Raw genomic sequence first — 18,822 nt, 5'->3', positions numbered from 1 at the left:
GCTATCAGTGATAAAGAGAAGGTGTGGGGATCAAAAAGACACAAGATAAGTGGGATGAGGTTGTCCTTTTGGTAGAAGATTTACCCTTCAATCTCTCACACCAAGGTTCCTGTTTTCACCTACTGGGTGCATCTAGACCTTGAGTCTTCTCCGGCTGAGACATGCACAATGTAAAATACAGATGGAGCTGGGAAGGGTCACATTCTACACTTCCACTCCATCTCGGGGATTGCAGATCAGAAAAGGGCTTTGAAAAATGCTCTGTCCTGATCCCATGGTTTGTGCCGATGAGGTAGAACATGACACAAAGACAAGAGAAGACACTAGCAGAGTGGAAAGTCTCCTCTTGAGCAGATCATTTCTCTTCCTCCTGTCACGTCACAGTGTTACGTTTGGCTGTTACCCCTGGTTCTCTGGTGACCACACTGGAAGAATCAATCTAAGGAGGGAGTGTTGTTCCTGAGGGCCTGAGCGCTGGAGAAAAGGGGTTTGTTTCTCAGGCCCAGTGCCCTGGCAAAGATAACATTTCCTATACAGCCTCAGGTGAGGCTAGCAAGTGACATTCTCCTCCTGTGCCTGGTTCTGAAACCTTGGACACAGGCTCAGGATGGCTAAGAACACTAACTGTTTAACTAAACACAAACGACCCGGTCAGTCTGCAAGCTGCAGGGAGAAAATCATGCTCCTTAATCCTCCAAACGTTTCCTCCACCTTCCTCTCACTGGCCCTTCCACTGTGGGATTAATGTGGGGCCTGTTGGTGTTTCAGTGTCTGCATCAGCAGCTGGAAGTTATCCCTGGTTACGAGGAGCTGCTGGCAGATATTGTCAACATCTGTGTGGACTACTATGAAAACAAGATGTACTTGACGCCCAGTGAGAAGCACATGCTCTTAAAGGTAAATCCCTCTTGCACGCGCTCTCGCAGTCTTTGGCTTTTATTCCATTTCTTAGGGTGAAATCCCTTGGTGCTCCCACATGTTTTTTCTCTCCCTTTTTCTTTCCTTTGTTCCCTTCCTCCCTTATGGTGTCAGATTTGCGGAGGGTCTCTCGATGCACGCAGAGCCAGATTCTCCTCGAGACAAGGGCTAGAATGACAAAGATGCAGCCTCTCTAAGGAATATCAAAGCTCCTGCCAAGCCACCTTGCTCCCTGAGTCCATTCTCCATCTTCCCTCCCTTAATCTTTTGCTCCTTCCTTCAGCGGGAATCCATAATCTCCACTGTTTCCCCCACTTCTAACCTTTACTTCTCCCCCTCCAGGGCCCCATGACGTTCTGTCCAGCTGAGCAGAGCTGGACACAGCTGTAAGCATGGGTCACTCAGGCATGTTCAGAAGCAATACCTCTGCCCAGGGTCTGAGTGTGCTGCCTTCATGGCATTCCCAGCTGCCAGAGCAGTAACTCATCCCTGTATAAAGAACAGGAGTACTTGTGGCACCTTAGAGACTAACAAATTTATTTCAGCATAAGCTTTCGTGGGCTACAGCTCACCTGTATGGCACTTTCAGTAGATCACTGGGCTGGCTTATCTCAGTCTGTTCTCTCTCCTCTCCTCTTTTTTCTTCCTGTCCTTCTGCTATCCTTCCACAGACCCTTTCCCCCTTCTTCCTTTCTCTCTTTCCTCTGCTCCCCGTCTCTCCTTGCCACCAGCTTTCTCCTTCTGGACCCTTTACAAGGTCAGTAACCCTGCCCGGCACGCCCAGAGGATACTTAATGGCTGTTCTATGCATTCAGCCAGCAGGTGGAGCCTCTCACTGATGAATGGGAAAGCTCTGTGCACAGCAGTCAAGTGGTGCTTCTGTTGCCACGCACAAGTGTTTAGGAGCCACTCTTTGTGTGTGGGGGCCAAAATCAGCATCCTGTGGCAAACCAAACCCGGGATCTGAATCCCCCACCCCAGACTTAGGAGCCCCTGAATGTTGCTGCTCAGGCCCCTGGCTAGCAGTGATGGAACCAATCGTTGGATTCTTTGGGCTCCTTCCAGCATTTGTGCCATAACCCCAAAGAGGCCACAAAATGAACGTGTCAGGATCTCGGGCGAAGGTAGAGGGGACGAGTGGCAGGAGCTCGATAGGCAGGAATGACCGCAGGGGTTCAGAGTCCGTATCAGGGTCAATAGTCAGGCCAAGGGTCAAGCCAAAGACTGGTTGGGGATCAGGCCGAGGGTCAATACCAGGGGTCAGGGTCCGTGTGAGTGTTCCATCATTCAAGCAGGAGTCATGGTCCTAGTCAGAGCTGAGGTCAACAGTGGGAGTTCACAAACAGAGAATGCAGGGTGGTCATGGCAGCTAGCTAGTGATTCACACTGTTACCTGCTGAACACTCCCTGGCCTGCCCCTTGTGTTTATATAAGTACAAAGTAATGCACATCGGAAAACATCATCCCAACTATACACAGGAAATGATAGGGTCTAAATTTAGCTGTTACCACTCAAGAAAGAGATCTTGGAGTCATCGGGGATAGTTCTCTGAAAACATCCACTCAATGTGCAGTGGCAGTCAAAAAATGTTAGGAATCATCAGGAAAGGGATAGAGAATATCATAGAAAATATCATAATGCCGCTGTATAAATCCATGGTATACCCACACTTTGAATAATGTTTGCAATTCTGGTCTCCACATCTCAAAAAGCATAAATTAGAATTGGAAAAGGTGCAGAGAAGGGGTATGGAACAGCTTCCGTATGAGAGAAGATTAAAAAGACAGGGACTGTTCATCTTAGAAAGAAGATGACTAACGGGGGATATGTTAGAGAAGTCTTTGAAATTATGAATGGCATGGAGAGAATGAATAGAGGAGTGTTGTTTACCCCTTCACATACCAAAAGAACTGTGGGGAACCCTGTGAAATTAATAGACATCTAATTTAAAACAAGCAAAAGAAAGTTTTTCTTCACACAATGCACAGTCAGCCTGTGGAACTCATTGCCATGGGACGTTGTGAAGGCCAAAAGTATAACTGGATTCAAAACAGAACTAGATAAGTTCATGGAGGATCGGTCCATCAATGGCTATTAGCCAAGATGATGAGGGACACAAGACATGCTCCACGTGTCCCTAAACGTCTGACTGCCACAAGCTAGGACTGGATGACAGAAGATGGATCACTCTAAATTACCCTGTTCAGTTCATTCCCTCTGAAGCATTTGGCACTGGCCACTGTCAGAAGACAGGATATTGGGCTAGATGGACCATTCGTCAGACCCAGTATTGTCATTCTTATGAGATTGTCCTCAAAATTTGTGAGTTTAATCTGGAGCAGAATGTTGAACTTTCCACAAGTGAACATGGCTTTTCATTACAATCAGGTTGAAATTTCACCAGTGGAAAAATTATGAATTTTTTCAAATTTGCTCTGGGATGAAATGTTTCCATTTTCGTTTTAACATTTTATGGCAGCAGAAACCACTTTTTGTTCTTGAAAAAACAAATAAAGCAAAAGATCAAGGCAAACGTGTTACGTATCCACAAATATTTGATTTTCCCCACCCTAGCCATCACCAATTTCACATGGCTGGAGCTGTGATACAGGACCCTGAAGTAATGCCTTCTCATGCCCCATAAAAAGGAATTCCCTTCTGACCTATGCTATCTATTTATCATTTCATCACAATGACTCTAGCCTCTCCTGTTGTCTCCATGTCCTTCCAGGTAATGGGCTTTGGTCTGTATCTGATGGATGGGAATGTCAGCAACATTTACAAACTGGACACCAAGAAGAGAATCAATCTTAGCAAAATAGACAAGTTCTTCAAGGTCAGTGGCTGTGCAGGTCGGGTTTGAGATTGTTGTAAATTAATGATCCACATGGCTTGGGTGTGATTTTTAAAGCAAACAACAAACGTATTTAAAGTTCAGAAAAAGGCCTAAGGATCCTGAGCCTGATCCAGATCCTTCTTGAGATGGCGGAGATGGTTGGATTGCCATGAATCTGGGTGAGCAGGTAGTCGTTTGTACTAGCTTGAGAAATACAGGGTTTTCCAGCCCTATTGAAATTCTAGTCCAATTCGTTATGGTCTCTGAGGTTAATGATTGGCTTTTCTTTTGTCTTTACCCCACCATTGACCTGACACACCATGAACCCAAGGAGCCAAACAACCCTTTGCCTTGCTTTGTGCATCCTCATTTCATCTGTAAACCAGAGCCCCTGTAGGATAAAAATATGAATTGGAAGCTTGTGTCCACCTCGAAATGCTCAAGAGGTTCCATAGAGAATTAATGCTAAGCTTTGCTGGAACAATTTCACTTCCTTCGTTTTGGGCAGGACTGTCGCTGTGTGCCATGCTGTGCTCAGGGAGTGGGTTGCAAGGGGTCTGTGCAGGACTGGGAACACAGGACAAATTTTCCGCCTGATTCCACCTGGTTTCCTTCTGGGACTCTGCATGTATGCCAGGGTGTCCACCCATACCAGCCCAGCTCCACTGGCTGCTGCAGAAAAAGCAAAGGGCCAAGTCCCTGTCCTTATTCTGCCTCTCTTTTCCCTCTTTGGATAGTCCAGTGCTCTGCTATGGGCTAGGTGCCTGCAACCCCTGGCTTGGATTGCAGCTGTTCCCTGCATAGGAGAGTGTCTTCTCCCTTTCATTGCTCACATGCACAGGGCCAGACATAAATTGGCCCTGTAGCTTTGGGTCACATCAGCACTAGCAGACATGGCATTGAGTAGTTGTTGCTGCTGCAATGAATAGGAGAATAAAGCAGGTTTTCCTTGTGAAATGTATTGTATCCTATTAACTTTCGATTAGCTATGCTAATACTTGCCGTTAGCTTTCCTTCTACTGAGTCCTTTTGCCAGTAACTTTCCTTTCATCAAGTCCCGTTGACTTAATTTTCCTCCTAAAACGGGGTGGTGGTGGGAAAATCCCTGTACTATTAACGATTTCTGCCTCATTCGAGTGAAAATGAAAACCAACCTTGTACTTAAATGGATGAATATTGCTAAACCACAAAAGGATTTTGTCACTCTCATCACTTCTTGTGATGTCAGTGTAGGAGATGCATTGAGCCCAGGAACTTGGGTTAGACTAAAGCATTTAGGTCCTCAGGAGACTAAACTGTTGTGTGCCACGGGCAGAGAAGAGGAGAGACCAAGGTACCACCAATGCCTGAGGCCATTTTTGAAGCAGCAGGAACCCCGAATGCGAGCGTGCTGCTTTATTTTTCTTTGAGGGCGAGGGGAGGGACGGGGTGAGCTGTTCAGCATTATGTTTGTTTCCTTTCTATAAATACACTCTTCTCTCTCCAGCAACTGCCAGCGCTTGTGCCTGGCCCATTGCCTAGGGACTCCCGGGGGCTGGAGATACGGCCTGTACGTTACTGAGCAATAAACGGGGTATCACCAAAACCAGGGGCCCGGAGGTCTATAACAGGATGATCCTCCCTATGTAAAAAGTCTGGCATTAGTTTTCAGTCATTTTCATGATCTGGGATGCCTGTGCATCCAGGTGTGCACCTCCCCCCTCGACTGGCAGGCCCGATCCAGCACCTCAGGGGCACAGGATGCCTTCTCATGTCCTTTTGTGTTGCTCTCCAGCCAAAGGAAAACCTCTACCGTATTTCAACCGTCTTATGTTTTCTTTTCCAGCAGCTGCAGGTGGTTCCTTTATTCGGCGATATGCAGATAGAACTGGCCAGATACATTAAGACCAGTGCTCACTATGAGGAGAACAAATCCAAGTGAGTGCCTGCCGTAATGTCTCTTGGCTTCCATGTGTCCAGACAGGGGAGGGAGTTGTGACAGTCCTTCTCTAGTGTGTGAGGTCTGTGTGTGGCTGGCTCCGGGTGCCCAAGTGTGCCCAAGGGTGCTTGGGCAGGAATGCACAGGAGCAAGTGAGCCAGAATGTGAGGTCAGTTGTCTGTGCAGGCGTATACGTGTGTGTGTGAGAGACAGGTCATTCCTGCAGGCACGAGTGTGTGTGTAGGAAAGTGAGCATGTGGACACAGAAGTGTGCCTATATGTAGGGTGCACTGGGTGATTGTGAGTGTGCAGCCATATGAGTGTGCTCGGGTGGCTGTGAGTTTAGGCACATGAGTGTCATATGGCTCTGTGCCCATGCTGGTGTACTTGCATGGGGGAGGAGGGGGTAGCTGTGAATGCAGGTCTGAGTGTGCATGGGCTGGGTGTGTGGGCACTTGGGTGCACAGGCTGTGTGAATGTGAGTGATGTGTGCCTGCTCTGGGCAGATTTTAATCCACATTTTTGATCCGGGGTACAAAATCCTCCAGAGCATGAACACAGCACTGGATTCGATCCGAGCAATAGCAGGGCACCTTTCCCACTGGAAGCAGTTACGGTGAAGCCACCCCACGGCCCTTCCCAGGCAGGAGGTTTTCATACGGGACACAAGGAATGAAACATGCACCTACCAGTCAGATCCATTTGACATGAATTTCTTAATAGTGGTGACTCCACTTTTCTCAAACAGTTTCTTTCCCAGGGGCTCGGTGGTGCTGTGGGTTTGTGGAATAGTCTAGGATCTGGATTCAAATCCAGTTTAGCTCTCGTGTGAAATGAGTGTGAAACTGTCAATTTTAGAACACATCACATAAACCCAAAACACCCCTCTCCGCACAATTTGGCACAGTGGTCAGTTACTGCTCCAAAGAAAGTCGGAGTTGGGTATGGATATCCCTGTGATAGGTTGGGATTAAGGTGCATTTGCAATTTTGCACATGGCTGACTGAGATAAGCTTGGCTATTGTCCCAGATATCCATCTGGCTTTCCATGCGCATTCATCTGTGGGACTAAATAACAGAAAAGCCATACAAAAATGTGCTGCTTTTGTGTCTCCGCTGTCCCAAGGAGCCTCTGAGGCATTGATTGGTTCAGTCTTTGATTGTTCCTAAACCAACATTCTCGGCTGTGTTAAACTGCCACTGCTGGTTTTTGTGAAGTGGACTGAAGTCCACATAAAATGAGCTAAATGCTTCAAACTCAGTTCGCGTCTCTCCTCAAAGTTAGCTTGAAGTGGAGCCTCAAAAGTCATTAGTTCACTGATCCATCCACTCTAGCTATCCAGGTTCTTCTTCAATGGCCTCATTAGGGGAGCAGTCTCCAGTCAAACTCTCTTTTCACTGGGCTAGGAAATGACACACAGTGTTTAAGCACCAGGCCTTCATTTCTATTCCAATTTCACAATTGGTTGGTTGGTCCAAGTTTTCAGTTTCCGAAAATCAAAACTCAGAATTTTTTAACAAAAATGTGTCAATAAAAAAATGGAAATTTTTGGCCAAAATTAAAATGTTTGTTTTGGTCAAAAAGTCATTTGTTGATTTAAAAAAAATGTTTCAGTGAAAACTTTCTCCTCATTTTGCCATCCTAGAGTCTAATTAGCTGTCTACCTGTCTAATCACATTGCTTATGTGCCATCATCACAGTACGCGGGCACCACATATCTCTCTTCACCCTGCCTTGCCTTCTTCACACGCTTCCTAACTGAAGTTGCATGGGACTTTGGCGACAAAACTGCTCCAAGTGTATGTTTGTGGGGTGGCATTTATTCCCTGCACTCCTTGAGACTTGCGTTTTCATCATTTTCCCCCTTTCTGTCCCTTCCTCCCACCTCCCTCACTCCAGATAGAATTAATTGTATTTTTCTTGCACGGGATTTTATTTCTTCACTATGGACTACATTATATGTGGCAGGCCAGGCTGGTGCAGCATTGGCCATCCCTGTTAACCTGCCGATTCTCTTGTGGGAAGCACAGGACACTGAAACGGGTAAGAGCCGAGTAATGGGATTCTGGGTTAGCACCATCAAGCACATAACAGAACTTCACACAGTACACAAGTACTGCGCCAGGAGCTTGTGTGGATATAGTCTTGTGGGAATGTTCACACCACAAGCAACTTATTCAAGTCCCTCTCCTGTGCACAAAGGTGTCAGGCAGCATCCAGCCACGGAGCAGAAACAACACCTTGTGTCTTACCATGGCCTGTCACGCGGCACGACGAGCCAGTTCCGAATACTCGAAGCAGTTGTCATGACGATAGTTCATGAGAATCCCATGGGCTGACATTTGTGTGCAGAAAATATTTTTGCGATAAGGCCAAGTTCCAAGTGTGGATAGTTCATGATCAGGAATTTGCGGGCTAAATTCATTGACTAGACCTAGTTCTTATCTACACTAATACTCTTTTATACTGGCCATGTAAAGGAGCCAGGACCCTCGCTTTAAGGTCCCTTAAAGCTGCCTCTCTGCAAAAGAGGATCCAGCCCAATCAATTGTTCTCTGCATATTTAATTATATACAGGGTTTTTGCTGGGGTGGGAATATAATCCAGGACCAAAAGAAGAGTAGGAAGGAAGCACCTTTCCTTGCTGTCCGCTGCACTGGTACTTCCCCTATTGTGGTAGAAAGCACAAACCAGACCTTCAAGGCTGGACTCACAGAGGATGATATTGTCCAGAGATGGTTATCCTGAGGATTGGGAGGTGGGGATTGACGATGCACAGCCTGCGTTGCTCTTATTCATTTCCTGAGGACTCCCCATACAGCAGCATGGATAGCAGCCTAGAGATGGCTGGCTGTTCGCCTCTCTCCAAGGCTGGAAGGTAAGTACAGCATGCCCAGCTGCATTAAAAGAGTGGAATTGAAGGAGGGTTGTCCTGGCAGATGAGGTAGATGAGAACCCTGTGTAACACCATGTGAACCAGCCTCTGGACAGAGAGAGACCCTGCATCACACACACGCTTTGTTCAGTGTCCCAGGGTGGGACGCAGGAGAGGACTGCTGTATGCTGAGTCCTGATGCTGTGAAGGTGGCAGGCTTTCAGAGCGCCCAGGGAAGGAGGCAGCTGAGCGGAAAGTCATGTTCCGCCAGGTGCCCTTGCAGTTAAAGAGGTTGCTTTTCTGCCCAGGTGGACGTGCACTCAGAGCAGCATCAGTCCCCAGTACAACATCTGTGAGCAGATGGTCCAGATCCGAGACGACCACATCCGCTTCATCTCAGAGCTCGCTCGCTACAGCAACAGTGAGGTATGTTTGGGCAGTGGCTGCCTCAGGCTGCCACCTGAGATGGCGGACGTCACCCGGGGTGAAGAAAAAGGAGTCCAGTGAGTGGTGCAGCACATCACATCCATGTTCCATGGGGGCGAGAGAGACATGAGTGGTGCAAACTACTGCTAAAGTCGTTAGTAATGTAAACTGGATGAGCTTCTAGGCATGCTGCAAAAGCCACTTATCTCTTTGTTACAATACATAATTATTGACAATATAGTTCATATGAATAATATTGCAACAAAACATGTATAATTCATTATGTGTCACAGCAGCTAGAGCTTTGCACAGGTGTCTTTTTATTATTTAAACTGAAATAAATAAAATACCTGCCAGGGCTTTGGAGGAAGATTCGTGGGAGAGACTAAAGGACCTGTCTTGCTGTTTTGATGTATTGGCTGACTGAGTTCTTTCATATTTCCCTGTGATTATTATTTGCTGCTGAGTCATCATTAGTCATTATTAGCTAATTGGCAGGGTGCCTAGACCTTTGTGTATGGGCGTTTTTCTGCTGTTATTTAAATCAAAATAAAGGGGTTCACAAAGAGCTGTCTTATATTTGGGGCATCTCAGGGAAATCTCTGAGACACTGGATGATAAGGAAGGAGTTGTCTTTTCCCTTATGTTATAGGAGAGACACCACTGAGTCCCAGGGCTGTAGGAAATACGCTACTTGTGCACTTACTAAGAGTCATGTTGAGCTACGATTATAACAATAGTTTGCTGTTCCTGTGGGGGACACATTGCCTGCTGCATTTCTGGCTCGGATTATCAAACCACATGAAATTGATTTCATCTGGGAATCAGGGGAGCTAGACCTCTCATTCCGTAGCTTGCAGGCATGGCTGAAGAGCATGGCTTTGGGTTTATGACTCTAATTTTGCCACTGTGTGGGGAATCTCCAGGTGGTCACCGGCTCAGGCCTGGACAGCCAGAAGTCAGATGAGGAATACAGGGAGCTCTTTGACTTGGCTTTACGGGGGCTGCAGCTGCTCTCCAAGTGGAGCGCCCATGTCATGGAAGTGGTGAGTACCAACAAGAGTATCATCCCCACCAGGGGCTTACCGTGATGGCCGGGAATTTTCCTGGTCAACAAGAAATGTGAAAATTTAGTTAACTGTTTTGAAAACAATTTTCACTGAAATGTGAAATTTTTCATTGAAATTTCAAAATTTGGCTTTTTTTTGGTCACCTTTTCTAAAACGGGGGTGATGCTGACAGCTGTTTTATTGAGAGTTCTAGGAATAAATATTAAGGGTCAGCTTGATATTAGAAAAGTACAAGAACTTAATGCCAGTGGCCCAGAACTCACTAGCAACCCTACAATAAATAAAGCCAAGTGCTTGCACACCACAGCGGAATAAGATGTAGAAATAGCTTGTTTTTAAGCTTCCCAAAGGAATTATTATCTATAAACAACAGTAGTGGAGGCGAGGGAGTGTTTTTCTAAAAGGATGGAAAGCTCTCTTTGTGTGATGCACATTTCACTTTGCTCAGCTGTGCTTCTTACTAGTTGCACTGGTTTTGTTTTCTCCTGCCAGTATTCTTGGAAGCTGGTACATCCCACCGATAAGTTCTGTAACAAAGATTGCCCAGGCACCGCTGAGGAGTACGAGAGAGCCACCCGGTACAACTACACCAGCGAGGAGAAATTTGCCTTTGTGGAGGTAGGTGCTAACAGTGGCTCATTTTGTCCAAAGGGCTGGGCAGCCCTCAGAAGGACGGATGGTCTGATGGCTAAGGCAGTAAGCTGGTAGATCTGAGTTCAATTCCCTACTCTGCTATAGATTCCCTGTGTGACCTTGGGCAAATCACTTAGTCTGGGATTTTCAAAGCAGTCTAGGGGAGTGACACACCCCATCCCCCACTGACATTGAATAGGAGTTGTTGAGCACTTAATTCCCTTCAAAGTCCCAGGGTTCATGTCTCAGTTCCCCAGCTGCAAAATGGCAATAATGCTCTTTCCTTTGCCACCAGAGTTACCTCTGCAAATGCAAGGAAACTTATCTAGTTTTGTTCCTTTTACCCAGGTAATTGCCATGATCAAGGGTCTACAAGTGCTGATGGGCCGGATGGAGAGTGTCTTTAACCAGGCCATCAGAAACACTATCTATGCAGCCCTGCAAGACTTTGCCCAGGTGACCCTCCGGGAGCCATTGAGACAAGCAGTCAGGAAGAAGAAGAACGTCCTGATCAGGTGGGGTCCAAAATGTAACTTAAAGCATATCTCTATGTAGTGTGCTCCTGTCCGCAGCCCAACCCCCATGGGCGACCCTCTGTGTGGGCAGCCCTCCCACAGCTATAACCAGCCATACACAACATCCAGAGTCTACTGGTGCACCTTGCTCAGCACTCATGAGCAACAGACCCATAACAAACCACGGTGAATTGCTCTTCCTCGTGTGACCAATGCACCTGTAACTATCCGGTGGGTACAGTCCAACCCTAGTGAGCCACCCTCCCAAAACTAGCTGGTACGAGTAGGCATCCCACCATGTGTCCATTCACAATGTGTTTTCCCTTTTCTTATGAGCATGGCGTTGGGCATTTTCTCCTTACATTAAGAGGCAAGTTTTAAAGTTTTGCTTTCACCATCCCAGTGTCCTTCAGGCAATCCGGAAGACGATCTGTGACTGGGAGGGAGGTCGGGAGCCCCCTAATGACCCCTGCCTGAGAGGCGAGAAGGACCCCAAAGGTGGATTTGATATTAAGGTCCCTCGACGAGCAGTGGGTCCATCGAGCACACAGGTACGCAAACCGTCTCCACTTCCCCAGGGAGTCCTGGGGCCATAAAGTCATCCAGCGGTGGCCCATTCTGGGGGTTAGCTGTTGGTCCATATAGTCTTCTCTTTTTGAAAGTCTTTGCTTATGTCTTATGCAGGTAGCTCCCATTGTTGCTTTTCGTGCATTGCTTGTCCTACAATACATAGGGCCGTCTTCTTTGTGGGTCTCTAATTAATAATGGAAGCAGCATACAGGATCCAGCCATTGGGTGGAAACTCCCTGGGACGTGGGGGGGCTTTCCTGTAGAGCACCATGTGTTGCTGTATCAGTCAGGATGCTGCTGGTGTTTTTAAAGCTTTACATGGTGCGGACCATGCTGGAGTCACTCATCGCAGACAAGAGCGGCTCGAAGAAGACTCTGAGGAGCAGCTTGGATGGGCCGATAGTCCTGGCTATTGAGGAGTTCCACAAGCAGTCCTTCTTCTTCACTCATCTTCTCAACATCAGCGGTGAGGCTATAGCAGAGGTGGACTTGCACCCGGCCCTGGCCGGCTGCGCTGCACAGGCAGGACGAGCATAGGCAGCCTGGTGCGACAGGTTGTCTTGCTCAAGAGTGGCCTCGCCAGCAGATTTTACTTTGAAACAAGGGTTTGCACTTCAGTCTGATTTCAGGCGTGTTACCAGACCCTGGCCACCTCTTCAGTGAGGATGAACACTACAGCAAATGAGGGGTGGTCTTGTGGGTAGGCTCTGGGCTCTTTTCCTGGCTCTGCCACAAATTCCCTGTGTGACCTTGGCCAAGTCACTTGATCTCCCTGAGCCTCGGTGCCCCAGTTTTAAAGTGAGGGTCATAATCCTTTCTTTCTCCTACCCTACGGTGCTCAGGTACCATCGCGATGGGTGTGGTTTAAGAACTGTGATGGAATAGAATAGTTAAACCGCATTTAAAATAAACGCTATGCCTGGCCTACAGGACCTGCCCTTTGCTGTGTGTTTCCCCTTGTTCTCTGGCAGACAGTAAACTTTGTGCCCTCCTGGTGTGGGGGGAAATCCTGTCTGTTTCCAGAAGCCCTGCAACAGTGCTGCGATCTATCCCAGCTCTGGTTCCGAGAATTCTTTCTGGAACTGACCATGGGCCGCCGGATCCAGTTCCCCATTGAGATGTCCATGCCCTGGATTCTCACGGACCACATCCTGGAAACCAAGGAACCCTCCATGATGGAGTAAGAGCCTAAGGGTGTCTGTGGGTGGGTTCATTAGCTGGACCTTGAGGCACTAAGGAGCCTATCCTAGGGGACAGAATTTTATATGAGGATTATGATAAGTATTCGAGTGCATATGTGACTTTGTGATACAGTTGTGCGCGACCAGTCCTTTTGTTCTGTTTGTAGAATGCCTAGCACGGTGGGGCCCTGGTCCTTGGCTGGGGCTCCCAGGCACTGCAGTAATACAAGTAATAAATAATACTAACTCTTACGCCATTTGTTATGCATTATAACTGCTTCCTTGTGAAAGAAATTGTTTTCCACTCTAGGGGCAGGTACTGCAGACGCTAAGGTTCCTTTGCAAAGCTAGAGAAGCACAGAAGTTTCTTAAAGGGCAGACAGTGAATTTCTTGGCATGGATGGGGATGTGGGGTATCCTCAGCTAGCAGAAAGCCAGCTCTCCTCTAGCTACTTCCAGCAACTGTGATCTAGGGACTGTGGGGGGAGTTTCAGGACCTGGAGCAGGTAGAGCTGAATGGCACAAGATTGGAGAATTCTCCATTCCAACAGCCTGACCTGGGCTGGAGTGGTTGCAAATGGGCTGTATGCCTTGTACTGGTGCTTGGTGCATCATCGCCATATGTGGGGTCGGGAAGGAATTGCCCCCCAGGTCTGATTCACAGTGACCTTGGGTGTTTTACACTTTCCTCTGCAGTGTGTGGGTTTCTTGCAAGGATTATCTGGGTATATCTCGCTTCATCCTCCCCCTGCCACTGCGGGAGCCTTGGACACCAGCGCACTTTGGTCCCTCCTGTTCTCTGCCTGTGGCACATTGTAGTCAAGTCTCCTGTGGGCCTCAATACTTTGGTCTCATTGCCATTGTTGGGTTGAGTGTGTGGGTGATGATGTTGCCTTGTGGCTTGTAGGAGTTGAGACTAGATGATCAGATGGTCCCTTCTGATCATAAACTCTATGACTCTAACATGAACTGTTTTCTTCTCCTCAGGTACGTGCTGTATCCCTTGGACCTATACAACGACAGCGCATATTATGCCTTAACCAAGTTTAAAAAGCAGTTCCTATATGATGAAATTGAAGCTGAAGTAAGCTCTGTTCTTCATTTATCCCACTGTGCTATGAATGAAACGCTCCCTCTTGCTTCACAAATGTGTCCTGTTTGACTGAACAGACCAATTTTTCAGTGAATTAATTAGAGGCATTCCCTAAAAAAAAAAAAATACTGAGAAATATTCAAGAGAAGGCCACAAATTTCCAAAGGAGCCTTTGTGCTCCTGCTGACCAATGGCCCAATCAGCAATCAGCTCCATGTGGATCCAGTAAAAGCAAAATATTCACGTCCGGGGTGTGTAAAGTGTAACTGATGGCCAAAGAGTCATGAGACGTCAGTGGGGAAAAAGGCAAGAAAGGACATGGAGAGCAGAGCTGGGCAATTATTTTCAGCAGATAGTAAATTTGCCAAAAAATGCATTTTTCTTAGCAGCAAAACTATTTGCAAATTTGAATTCGATTGTGTCGCGACGTTTTCTTTCCGTAACTGTCAAAGCTTTCATTTTGACATTTTTGAAACAGGCTGTTTTGACGTTTCGTTTTGAATTGACGTCTCGTTTCGAAATGCCATTCAAAAGGGTTCGTTCAGCTCGTTTCGTTTCAACAAGAAAAAACAAAACATTCTGTTTCAGTTCAAATCAACATTGTTTTCCAGATTTTCCACTCAGCTCAAACTGAGAGATAAAGGAAACAGGGGATGAGAGAGAATGGCTTTTATGGTAGGATTCATAACAGGCAAGAAACATAAATGCTCAGTGGTCTGCATTCCTTTATCATGAGAACGTGGAAACCCCTCTGCTGGGTGACAGGAAATGTAGGGTAAAGTGCTTTGTTAGTGATGGTGTTTTATTAAAACAGTGGTTTTCTCTCTCTCACACGCACACATACATGCTCACATTTGTTCTAGGAGCCTATTTCTTCGATGTTGTTTACACCCTTGTGATGTATATTTTTTTCTCTGGCAGGTGAACTTATGTTTTGACCAGTTTGTGTACAAGTTGGCAGATCAGATCTTTGCCTATTATAAAGCAATGGCTGGCAGGTATGAGAATCTCATTGCTGCTGATGGTTGTTATTACTGTTTGCTCTGCTGTATCCTGTAGAGGCAGGGCTCAAGGATGTGTTGTGCTAGGTGCTGCAGGCACACAAGAAAAGAGACAGTCCCTGCCCCAGAGTGCCTACAGTTAGTACCTGTGACCAGACCACAGTAGATGGATCCAACAAATAAATTGAGGGGGGGGAGAGACAAAGCTAAAAGCAAAACAAAAATTAGCATAAGAAGAAGCAGTCTGAGCACATTGTTGTGAATGCTGATGCTGCAGCCTGAGCCCATGGAAGACTGATGGTCTCCTGCCAATGAAGTCATTCCCTGAAGCAGAAGAATCCCAGTGTCAGCTGCCCAGTACCTGCCAACACCTACACGTGTCAGAACCAGCCATGCAGTCACTGGGCTTGTCTAGACAGAGAGTTAGCGTCAATGGTGGTAGGTCAGTGTGCACTTGGGAACTTTTAGTGTGTGGTAGCAGGGCCCAGGCAGGCCGTTAGGTCAGGGCAGACCGCTGCTCTATAGATGTACGCCCCGCCTTGCCGCACACCCACTCTCCATTTACACAACGCCATTGGTGGTGTGTCCGTGAACGATGGACAACAGGGCGGCAGCCCTGGGATAATGAGGGCAGCTGTGAGTTTGACTAGGTAGAGATGTCAAAGAGTGACTCACCGGCCAGCACGCCGGCTTGTGGCTGGGAGCTGCCTGTCAGGACCTGCCCCTCAGACGCCGCCTGCCAACAACCATTCGGCCCCTGTGGCCATCTGTCTCTTTTAATGACTCGGTGCTCCAGCCAGGTCACATTCAGTCTCACTCCTTCCGGGGTATCAGGTGTCCACTACATCCTCCACCCCTCCTGGGCTGCTCTTTAACCCCACTCTTCTGTCAGAGTCGTGGGTTCCCAGGCATCTCCCTACCATCCCCAGGCAGACTCCAAGCCAAGCCACTGCTGCCTGCCCAGGGCCTCCATCTCCCTGTTCCTCTTCTGGAAGACTGACCCAAGAGGCTACCCTGCTGGAGTCTAGATCCTGTTTCAGGACCCATGGGGTACGGGGGGGCTGGCTCTACCCCTGTGAGTGCCTTTCCCAGAGAGAGGGTACTCTACCCCCATTCTGCTGAGCCTCCTCTCCCTGGGTCTCTCTCCTCACTGGCTTGAACTCCTTCCTTGAAGAACACCCGGCTCCTCCCCAGCTGAGACCGATAATAAACTGCGCCTAGCATGCCCTCTAGTTACAGCCAAATGGCTGCCTGAACGCTACCAATGTGGGGTTATACACCCTCATGACATAGGGGTATCAAAATATGGTTAAAGAGAGGGAGGAGGGGTTGGGAGAACTCTCCCTGCTCGTAAAGGGGATGACTCAGAGAAGGCAGGACTCAGACGGAGATTTACTTGCTCTTGGAGAAGATTAAGAGGAAGGAGAAGGGATGATGGGGCAAACGTACTGATAATATTTTCCTTTTCCAGTGTCCTACTGGATAAACGTTTCCGGGCTGAATGTAAGAATTATGGAGTGATTATCCCTTACCCACCGTCCAATCGCTACGAGACATTACTCAAACAGAGACATGTCCAGGTAGAACAGATGCAGCAGCCTCAGACATTTCCTAAAGGTCTCTTGATCTCTTGGGGATTTAGCCAGGTCCTACTGTCAACTGAAAATGTCAGTGTCTAGATCATGTTCTTTTGCTGGGTACAGTCACGATTAATGACAACAGTTTTCCTATATTTAAGTAGTAACCGAAAACTGAGTCAAAAACATTTATTATTATACTGACAAGGCATATTCAGATCCAGTAGTAAGGAAAGATTGGTTATTTACCTTCCAGGTTCTGAACCCCCCTTTAGATAGAGATAGACTCACACAGTGAAGTTTTGATCCACTGGCATTAGAAAAGGTTCAGAGAAGGCAACTAAAATGATTAGGGGGGTTGGAACACGTCCCGTATGAGGAGAGATTAAAGAGGCTAGGACTTTTCAGCTTCGAAAAGAGGAGACTAAGGGGGGATATGATAGAGGTCTATAAAATCATGAGTGATGTGGAGAAAGTTAATAAGGAAAAGTTATTTACTTGTTCCCATAATATAAGAACTAGGGGCCACGAAATGAAAGTAATGGGCATCAGGTTTAAAACAAATCAAAGGAAGCTCTTCTTCACGCAGCGCATAGTCAACTTGTGGAACTCCTTGCCTGAGGAGGTTGTGAAGGCTAGGACTATAATGGGGTTTAAAAGACAATTGGATAAATTCATGGGGGTTAAGTCCATGAATGGCTACTAGCCAGGATGGGTATGGAATGGTGTCCCTAGCCTCTGTTTGTCAGAAGGTGGTGGTGGACGGCAGGAGAGAGATCACTTGATTATTGCCTGTTAGATTCACTCCCTCTGGAGCGCCTGGCACTGGCCACTGTCGGTAGACGGCATACTGGATACTGGGCTGGATGGACCTTTGGTCTGACCCAATGTGGCCATTCTTACGTTCTTATACTCTTATCAGAACTTTCTCCACCTTGCAGCTGGTTTGGCTCTGGGGCGCTAGTTTGGATCCAGCTCTCCCTTTTCCCACTAGTATCTTTTCCTGTTGTCCACAGCTGCTGGGTAGATCAATTGACCTGAACAGGCTCATAACTCAGCGTATTTCAGCTGCGATGTACAAATCATTAGACCAGGCCATTAGCCGCTTTGAGAGTGAAGACCTGACGTCCATTGTGGTAAGCTCAGTGATTGTTTGAAAGGACTGTAGAATCAGAGAGAATGATACCCTGACATGGTATGTATATACACCATTGTCCACGACTGCACTGAAATCACATATACAATAGTTTTCTACTCATCTGTGAATTCTCTTCTTTCTGTCCTATCTTCGGTATTTCTAGGGCTCCCATCATCCACAAAGGGACTATATTTGGGAGTTTCATAGTGAAAGATCTTCATAGAGCACAGATGGTAGAGTCCTGTGATTTGGGAGAAGAAAGTCCTGAGCTTAATTCCTCCCATTGCATCCATGTGGCTAAACTCTGGATTGACGTGCCTGTGTGCATATGGTTCACAGCCACTGATACATTGCAGGGCCATCAGGGTCGAGTAGAGTATAATTCTCAGTTTCCACGTCAGGGATTCTGAAGTGAAAGGTGTTATTCTAGCAAGGATGTGCTCCGTGAGAAACAACTGCATTTCATCACCTGTAGGAAGGGAAATGGGACCCCTGGAGTGCAAGTGCAAATGCCCTTGGCCTTTTGAGTTCAACCAATGTCTTTAATATTTGATACATCCTAACTTGGAAGACCATGTGTGTATGTGTGTGTGTATAATCATCTCTGTGCTGATTGAAAAAGACTTCTGTTATGATCCTGATAACACATAAAATCTGCTGCTGTTGCTTTGCCTGGTGCAGGAGCTGGAGTGGCTCTTGGAGATAAATCGTCTGACCCACCGGCTGCTGTGTAAGCACATGACTTTGGACAGTTTTGATGCCATGTTCCGAGAGGCCAATCATAACGTCTCTGCGCCTTATGGACGCATCACCTTGCACGTCTTCTGGGAGCTAAACTTTGACTTTCTACCTAACTACTGCTACAATGGCTCCACCAACCGGTAAGAAAAAACAACAAGAGAGGGCATCTGGAGGCCCTGTTTCAAAACTGGACGTAACTCACTGCCCCCACACCCACCACACAAAACGCACACGATCCACACTGACAACAGCAGGTTTCCATTCTGCACCAGGGCAGTGGTGTTTTCATTTCTCATGTGATGCACCATTGTGTTTTAGAGATAAGCTT

At 47.1% G+C, this 18,822-nt stretch overlaps 1 protein-coding gene across 2 annotated transcripts in view; it reads left to right on the top strand.

Annotated features, from left to right (window-relative positions):
- The window catches only part of CYFIP2 (cytoplasmic FMR1 interacting protein 2), a 75,695-nt gene that overhangs the window by 23,031 nt on the left and 33,842 nt on the right, over positions 1 to 18,822 (top strand). Inside the window, exons 8-22 of one of the 2 annotated variants that reach the window (XM_030573254.1) lie at positions 769 to 897; positions 3,651 to 3,755; positions 5,584 to 5,672; positions 8,858 to 8,975; positions 9,902 to 10,021; positions 10,538 to 10,663; positions 11,027 to 11,193; positions 11,597 to 11,744; positions 12,076 to 12,229; positions 12,787 to 12,943; positions 13,932 to 14,028; positions 14,959 to 15,035; positions 16,510 to 16,618; positions 17,632 to 17,751; positions 18,435 to 18,634. In XM_030573254.1, coding sequence (XP_030429114.1) covers positions 769 to 897; positions 3,651 to 3,755; positions 5,584 to 5,672; positions 8,858 to 8,975; positions 9,902 to 10,021; positions 10,538 to 10,663; positions 11,027 to 11,193; positions 11,597 to 11,744; positions 12,076 to 12,229; positions 12,787 to 12,943; positions 13,932 to 14,028; positions 14,959 to 15,035; positions 16,510 to 16,618; positions 17,632 to 17,751; positions 18,435 to 18,634 — 1,916 coding nt within the window. Of the gene's footprint in view, positions 1 to 768; positions 898 to 3,650; positions 3,756 to 5,580; positions 5,673 to 8,857; positions 8,976 to 9,901; positions 10,022 to 10,537; positions 10,664 to 11,026; positions 11,194 to 11,596; positions 11,745 to 12,075; positions 12,230 to 12,786; positions 12,944 to 13,931; positions 14,029 to 14,958; positions 15,036 to 16,509; positions 16,619 to 17,631; positions 17,752 to 18,434; positions 18,635 to 18,822 lie in introns of both variants that reach the window. The other variant, XM_030573253.1, reaches the window with a different exon arrangement.

This window comes from Gopherus evgoodei, chromosome 8 (genome assembly GCF_007399415.2).
Source record: "Gopherus evgoodei ecotype Sinaloan lineage chromosome 8, rGopEvg1_v1.p, whole genome shotgun sequence".
Classification (NCBI taxonomy): Eukaryota; Metazoa; Chordata; order Testudines; family Testudinidae; genus Gopherus; species Gopherus evgoodei.
Note: the sequence above shows the minus strand (reverse complement) of the source record. Positions and strands in the feature narration are given on the sequence as shown.